The sequence below is a fragment of the Hemibagrus wyckioides genome, linkage group LG14, assembly GCF_019097595.1.
Source record: "Hemibagrus wyckioides isolate EC202008001 linkage group LG14, SWU_Hwy_1.0, whole genome shotgun sequence".
Taxonomy (NCBI): domain Eukaryota; kingdom Metazoa; phylum Chordata; class Actinopteri; order Siluriformes; family Bagridae; genus Hemibagrus; species Hemibagrus wyckioides.
The window spans coordinates 7,142,964-7,151,543 of NC_080723.1; the positions used below are offsets into that span (position 1 = coordinate 7,142,964).

An 8,580-nucleotide genomic window follows, 5' to 3' on the forward strand; every position below is an offset into this window, starting at 1 on the left:
CATGCTTGTCCCATGCAAAACTCATGAATACACTGCACGTGAACTTACCTATGGAATCATTGGTGAGAATGTAAAAAAAAAGGACAAAAAATGAAGCCCTCTTAAATTACATCAGATAAGATTTGTGAAATAAAATGGAGGTAAATGGATGGAGCTGAATAAGAAATGATATTTTACTCACTGAGCTCACCACCATTTCCACCCAAAACTTACAGTGAGTTCAGCAAGAGTTAGCATACTAACCAGAGTTATCCTTAACAAAAAGGTCTGTCAAATCATCACCTGTGAATTAGCACATCCAACAACATTCAGTAGTTCTCCTCATAATGATTTAAGAGTATGTGAAAGGCTGCATAAAATGGCTATAAAATGATTGACAAGAGGCCAGAAACCTGCCTGTCTGGAAGGCAGGTTTCCATACTGTTTTTTCCAGCTACGTATTACAACTTGTTCCATGAAATACTCTTATTTTAATCATTTCAGCATGACTATCTCCATTGTCATTGCACTAATAAGGAAGAACAAATATTGACTATTGCACCTTTAAAAGTGTAGCAGGACAAAAACGCCTTTCTCTCTATAAATGGATAAAGAAATTGTATGGTGTGTTTTTATAGTCACAATAGATGCATTCATTGACCAAAGAGGTTGTGAGGGTTTTGAGTACTTTGCTATTGTACTATATTGTGTATAGCCTGTCCTCAAATCCTGCGTGACTTGCAGATTTTTTTTTTTTTTACGTGACTCATTACCCTGTTTGTGACGAAGTAATCTGCGTTTACACTGCGCGCATTTTCTGTATGAAGAGAGAATAAAAATGAAAAAAAAAAAAGGTGTGGGTCTTGTGGCCCATGACGTGAAGCGCACTGCTCTTTTTCCATTCGCTGTGCGGGGGAAGCTTATCATCCATCCTCCTGTCCCTCCTCACTGGTGTCCATAAGTAGCATCCTGCATTCGTCCACTGCATCACTCCATCCTGCAAAACAAGAGACTGACCCACGGGTCCAAATAAAAGGCGCGCGTCCAAGCGAACCCACAATGTACTCGAGCAAAAGCGAGGGGCCACGCAGAGGAAGGTCATTTGACTCAATGAACCTCGGCTTGTATTTGGAAGAAAAGCAACTTAATAATGAGGTGAGACGCCGGACTCCGACTTGCGTGTGGGATTGAGTTTCCTAGATTGGTTGTATACAGTGAAGCAAAATAAGAGAAGGTTAACCAACCTACTAACATGAGGTTTCTGTTTTTGATGCAAAGCCATCAACATGGCCTATAAACTTATTCCTTTGTAATATCTGTAAGTTTTAGGTCGATGTACAGGTCCTGCGATGTCTCTCGTGTCCACAGGTGTGTATGGTCGATTTATTAACCAGACACGAGCTTTAATATAATCGTTAAGCCGAGTCATCCTGGCGAGACTGTTCGTGCGTCAGACTTTAAGACGGTCAAGACCGCCACGCAGTGTGTGTCCGAGAAACAAAAGCGGCCATGGAAGCAGTGATGCCTTATCAAATTTTACTCGCGAAGACGAATTACCCTATTTTGTGGGTAATTAGGCTAGATTATATTTTAAGATGAGAGGCTTACACGTGGAACTGTCAAAGTGCAGTGCCAGAAAGATGAGAGATGTACTTTTATTAATCCCCATTAGGAGAACCTAATTGAAGTTGACACAGCAGCACCAGTAAGAGGAGTAACATAAAAAAAGAAACTTATTAAAATTAAAAAAAAAAAAATAGATAGATAGATAGATAGATAGATAGATAGATAGATAGATAAATAATAAAATCATAATACATAAAAAATAAAGAGAGAGAGATGGCTGAAAGAAGCAACTTATTCTGTTAATTAAGACTACTTTAAAAAAAAAAAAAAAAAGCCAGAAACTCTAAACTCTGAATCTACTTGCGTAAATGAGCATGCGTAAATGCAAAGCGCGTAAGAACAGTGATTAATTGCACCACAATCCGTGTTCAGATTAGGGTAAAGCGGGGTTATTAATAGCCTTGTTCGCACGCCAAATGGGATTGAGGTAATGAGACTCGTGCTGGTTAAAGTGAACCTCATGCTCTCGGTGTTGGTTAAAGTGAACCTCATGCTCTCGGCACTGCAGACGGGACAGCGCGCGCACAGAAAGCTACTTCAGCTCGCGCTTGCGCACGCTACAGCGGTCAGTACATGAGCTGCGTGTTTCTGAATTGCGCCTCTTTAAAGAAATGTTTTTAGATATCAGTATATCTTGATAATCTGTTAGGAAAAAATAGGATAATTGTAGAATATTTTTAATAAAATATTTTTAGTATAATAATAATAACAGAATATTTATGAGTGTGAGTGATCTCTGGGCACTGACACTGTATTTCGTCTACTGAAAATGTATTTACTGAATTTAAAGGATTTTATTTGATGTATTTATTAATTCAAATGTAGTTTACTTAAAGACTAAGAGTAATAAATAGCCTATTGAAACAGAATATAATTTAGGTGACACCTCTTATTTGGAAAGAGAGAGAGGGAGAAAAAGATGCAGTAAAGAACACTTCCTCCTAGAGAGGAATGGGAAGAATTACTCTCCTAGAAAAAAGACACAAGAACGTGATATAGCCTAGCAGGGATTTTCTGTTCATTTTCCTCTTTACTGATGTTAGTTATTGGAATAAACCATTAGGTTAGAGAGAGAGAGAGAGAGAGAGAGAGAGCTTGTGTGCACACTTATTAGGCTATGTAATTAAATGCTCTTTAAGAGACTCTTTCACTTAATCCATACCCATTTAATCCACACCCTCAATACAGTGTTTTAAAAAGAGTTGATAATCGTTTTATTGCAGACACTGACAAGAGACAGAGACAGTAATCACATTGACAGTTTTTTGGCATCTTTTACAGATGAACAAATCAACATTTCCTAAGATCGATGAGAACAAAGATAACAAGAGTGTGTCTGAGGAAAAGGGTCGTGCAGCTATAGTATTCACACTAAAGAATGAAGTCGGGGGGCTCGTCAAAGCACTGAAACTGTTCCAGGTAATTACATTTCAGCAGTGGTTTTATATTTAGTTAGGTCATCTTGTTTAAAGTTTAGTTTAAACTTTGTTTAAAGTAAGAGTTTAAACAAAGAAAAGCATCTTGTTTCCATAGGGCTATTTAAATGATTCTAAACTAATAATTTAAAAAATCTACAATATTGTCTTCAGTACTTATTCAAGTTATTTTTAAATAAAATGATTTACAACCCATATTTAAAAATAAATCCCTTCAGATATGGCCAAGCTTACTACAGTAAGTATTTTAACCACCACTTTTATTTATGTTGAATTTCATACTTTCATACTTACTTCTTCCAATCTACACTGGACACTATACATATAGCCAAAAAAAATATTTATTTCCTTTCAGTTTTGAATTATTATTTGTCCTTTAGTTTTTATTCACTGCACATGCATGAGAATTCCAACAAGAAAGCTTGTGCATATGACAGAACTGTTCTTGATTTTTAACAAACAGGAAAACCACGTCAACCTTGTGCACATCGAATCCCGAAAGTCCAGGAGGCGCAACTCTGAGTTTGAGATCTTGGTGGACTGTGACAGTAACCGTGAGCAGCTCAGTGACATCATCCAGCTGCTAAGTAAACACGTCAACGTGCTCGAGCTGGACTCACCCGACAACCGACTACCGGAAGAGAGCGGTACGATCTGGAAATCATGACTACATGCCAAACATACTAGGCAGTCTGAATAATTTGTAGACCTATGTCTAGAAATATCTTCTTCTTCTACTTTTATGCATTATTTTGCAAATGGACTCCTTTAAAATTTCTAACCATTTTACAACATTTTGAAGCCTGTCTGTAGACTAATTACCAACATATAACCAACATTTTCTCCTGGACAAACAGTATTTTGTCTAATTGTGTAGAATCTGTAAAAAACATATTATCACTTGTGTTTAAAAACATTTTTACAGTATCTTCATTCACACATTGTTCCTCACATTGAAATAAAAATCTTAAATTACTATATTTCACAGAAATGGAGGATGTACCCTGGTTTCCAAGGAAGATCTCTGATCTGGATAACTGTGCAAACCGTGTGCTGATGTATGGCTCAGATCTGGATGCAGATCACCCGGTAAACATTGTTAATTAGTTAATTAGTTGACACCACAGAGTGATTTGCTAAAAAGAACAAGAATGAATAAATGTGCTGTACATTTTAGCTGCTGTCTTGTGTTTCTATGTCAAATCCTCAGCTGTTTTAATAACAAGATCTAATACAAGATCTAAATGTCACAAAACATTTAGAGTGTTTAGAGTGTTCCTGTATACACTGTTGTGTTTCTGTTCTGTAGGGATTTAAGGACAACGTCTACCGCAAAAGGAGAAAATATTTTGCAGATTTGGCTATGAGTTACAAACAGTAAGTAAATTCCTGATAAGGATTATTTTGTATTAGTGTTTTTCATTTAATGTAGGCTCTGGTACATTTAAGGCTCTGGTACGTTTAAGTGAAAGTCAATGTCAAGAATTCTTAAAATGTCAAGAATTCATTTACAGTAAGCTTAATAAAGAATAAAACACAAGGCATGCTGTTACAGGGAAATAACCAATGAGAGGGTGGTGTGTTTAATAGTATAAAGTTATAAATAGTTATAAAGAAATAATGAACACTGGGGTGGCAGCAAACCAGGTTCTTGGTTATTTTCTTATTTCACTAATCCCCATCATATTTTATTCCCCTTATACCACAGCAAACTGGCAATTATTATTATTATTATTATTATTATTATTATTATTACAATTTATTAAAGAACTACATGTCATAATTTAACCCCTTTTAGTTAAATTGGTAGAACATCCTAAAAACAAGTTAGTTCCTATTATCACTGCCATTATCTCTCTTTCTCATGAAGCTTTCCGAAATCAACAGTCTTATAATTTCTTTGTTTAATATCTGTTTTTAGGCTTAGATTACATAGAGTATGTCACTGAAAGTCCAAATGTCCCTCTACAAGTCACTGTAAATTACTGAAGCAATAATGTATTAGAATGAGTGCACCAGAGTGACTGGTGTGGAAAAAGAACAACAAGCTCTGACTAATCTGTCAATAAGATATTAATAATACACAATTGTTTTCCGTGTCTCCATTTACCAGTGGAAACCCCATTCCCCGAATTGAGTTTACAGAGGAGGAGGTGAAGACCTGGGGGGTCGTGTTCCGAGAGCTCAATAAGCTTTACCCCACACACGCTTGCCGTGAGTACCTGAAAAACCTGCCACTGCTCACCAAATACTGTGACTATCGTGAGGACAACATCCCACAGCTGGAGGACATCTCACGCTTCCTGAAAGGTGAGACAGATGACACCTTCTGAATTATTTATTTTATTGTATTTAGATTTAGGGAGAAAGGGAGAGAGACATGGAGGGAGACAGAGAGAGAGAGACAGAGAGAGAGAGAGAGAGAGAGAGAGAGAGAGTTCAAGATTGTCCACTGTTTATTTGGAAATATTTTAACACACATTAGCAGTGACTCTATTGCTGCATCTTCAGAGCGTACAGGGTTCACCATAAGACCTGTGGCAGGATATCTCTCCCCAAGAGACTTCCTGGCTGGATTGGCTTTCCGTGTGTTCCACTGCACGCAGTATGTCCGGCATAGCTCAGACCCTCTCTACACACCTGAACCGTGAGTACACACAGCATCAGTTAATAACTTGTGTAGAAATATTGACCATGAATGCAGTAAAATTTAATTTAAGTGCAAACAAATTTTAATAGAATCACCAAAGACTTGGTCAGGGTCGACTAGTAAACACGTAATTAAAGACTAGAGCAAAATATCATAAATCAGGCCAGGTTCATAAATCAGGTTCAGTCGCAAGTGAAAAAATAAACCAACAGTGAAAATATGGGATGTTGAGACTACTGGCCTTAGCGTCTGAGTTAATGACTCAATAAATTAGAAACAGTGAAGGTGATTATTTGGGGGTGACTGAGAATCATGGGGCTGAGGGATGAGAAACTGTGCAGGATGAAATTACAACAACAACAAAAAAAATTGGATGGAAAATGCTGAGGTCTTAGCAAGTTGTTAGCAAGTTAGCTAACAAGACAACCAAATGTTTTCAAACTATGTAACTGCTGATGTTTATACTGTAGATTAAGCTTAAAAAAAAAAAAAAAAAAAAAGCTAACACCCGCATAGTATATATAGTTACAGTATATTAAACAGAACAGTCCAGTTAGATCTGGATGGTATGGGTTTAGAACAGTTACTGAAGGCAATGTGTATTTCAGGGACACATGTCATGAATTGCTGGGTCACGTGCCTCTTTTGGCTGAGCCCAGCTTCGCACAGTTCAGTCAGGAGATTGGACTTGCATCACTTGGAGTATCCGATGAGGAAGTTCAGAAATTAGCCACAGTGAGTATAACACCTATTTCGAAATCACTCTACTTCATGTTTCATGGATTTATCTTCATTATAAATGCTTTACAATGTTAATATGTCTTGAAATGGATGTTTATGGAGGTTCTGTTGTCTTGCAGTGTTACTTCTTCACTGTGGAGTTTGGACTCTGTAAACAGGAGGGGAAGCTGAGAGCATATGGTGCAGGTCTGCTGTCCTCCATCAGTGAACTGAAGGTAACACTGGCTTTATTTGTGTCTTGTCCTCTCATTCTGTGTGGATATGATAGTTATTCATTTTGCATTCAAGCGTTCTTTACCTTACTCTACCTGTAAATGTTTACATGTCTAATTAGAATATTTCTGTCCCAGCATGCTCTGTCAGGGAACGCTAGCATCATGCCCTTTGACCCCAAAGTCACATGCAAACAGGAGTGCATTATAACAACATTCCAGGATGTCTATTTTATGTCAGAGAGCTTTGAGGAGGCAAAAGTGAAGATGAGGTATGTAGGATGAAGAGGTTAAAAGACTTTTAACACAACAAAAACATCTTCAAATGAAAATACCTGGAGTATAGTCTAATTTAAAGACTAACATTTTATTTGCTAATGTTAATCTTGAATTAGTCATGTAAATAGTAATTTTATATATATTGTATATCTTTTAAAAAACATTATATATATATAAAAAAATATATATTTATATACATACATATATATATATATATATATATATATATATATATATATATATATATATATGTATGTATGTATATAATGTTTATATATATATATATATATATATATATATATATATATATATATATATATATATATATAAACATATAAACATATAAATAAATAAATATATATATATATATATATATATATATATATATATATATATATATATATATGTATGTATGTGTGTGTGTGTGTGTGTGTGTGTGTGTGTGTGTGTACAGTCATTTTTACTAACTTTGAATTCATCCTCACAATTCCAGGGAGTTTGCAAAGACAATCAAGCGACCTTTTACAGTGCGTTACAACCCCTATACACAGAGTGTGGATGTGCTGAAGGACACAGCTAGCATCAACTGTGTGGTGGAGGAACTAAGACATGAACTGGACATTGTGGGAGATGCTCTTAACAGACTCAATAGAAAGTAACTGTTCCTGTATAAAAATATATGTATGTTCTGCTTTATATACACATTTCCTTCAAATCAAGATGATTCAGAGTATTATTTTCAAGCTAATCACAGAAATTTCCATGAGCTGTTGTTATCTATTTATGTAAAATGCTTACAATGGGGGTGCATGGTGACGTCTGCGTTCTGGGTTTGGGGTATTGTCAAGCCTCTACCCTGTGTGTGTGCTGTTTGCATGTTTCCCAGTGCTTCGGGGGTTTCCTTTCCAGTCCAAAGACATGTGATTTAGGCAGATTGGTGTCTTTAAAATGTCCATAAAGTGTGAATTGGTGTGTGTGTGATTGTGCCCTGTGTTGGGTTGCTATCCTGTACTGTGTGTTCCCCGGTCTTGCACCCTGAGTACACTGGGATAAATTTCAGGCTCTTGAGATAGATTCGCTGTGACTCGGTGTAGGAAAAGTGGTACAGAAAATGGATGGATAGTAAATAAAATGTCTTTTATATTGCACAAGACCATGATTTTGAAGTATGTTATTAAGATTAAGTTATGGTGGTTCTGGTCTGAGTATTGTATTTGTGATTTCAGTTTTTGTGTAAAAGTCATCGAACTCACTGTATTTTAAGGCACCTTTGTGTAATTGTATTCAGTACTATTTATTATGAGCTTGCTGTATATCTTTAGTAAATTTAGTATCATTTTTTGACTTTTCCTCTATGTTGGAAATGACAAGCACATGTAATATTTTGTCTTTGTGAACTTAATTGAACTTTATGATACTATACTATATTTCTTTGTCTATACATATACATTCTATCTTGTTTGTCATATCTGATGTCTTGTATGCTATAACAGTCAGAGCTTGTATTGGTTTAGAAGGATAATTAGTTGTGTAAATATGTTAATGATTATTTAAGGGTAATTCTGCTGTGTCAATAATGCTTAGCTAAGAAATAAGTAATGTTAAACAGCCTTACTGCAATACAATACAATACAGGTTTAAATATTTAAACAAATGT

The 8,580-nt window shown here is 35.9% G+C and overlaps 1 protein-coding gene across 2 annotated transcripts; it reads left to right on the plus strand.

Moving 5' to 3' along the window:
- Positions 1–955: 955 nt before the first annotated feature.
- Positions 956–8,580, plus strand: tph1a (tryptophan hydroxylase 1 (tryptophan 5-monooxygenase) a). 2 transcript variants are annotated; one of them, XM_058407569.1, is made up of 11 exons: positions 956–1,134; positions 2,887–3,024; positions 3,505–3,688; positions 4,030–4,130; positions 4,351–4,418; positions 5,155–5,351; positions 5,553–5,688; positions 6,300–6,426; positions 6,552–6,647; positions 6,783–6,916; positions 7,417–8,579. In XM_058407569.1, the coding sequence occupies exons 1-11, from the start codon at positions 1,039–1,041 to the stop codon at positions 7,580–7,582; spliced, it is 1,443 nt and encodes a 480-aa protein (XP_058263552.1). In that variant the 5' UTR covers positions 956–1,038; the 3' UTR covers positions 7,583–8,579. The 2 variants fall into 2 exon arrangements, with proteins under 2 accessions (XP_058263552.1, XP_058263553.1); XM_058407570.1 differs by lacking the exon at positions 2,887–3,024 and having other exon boundaries at positions 7,417–8,580.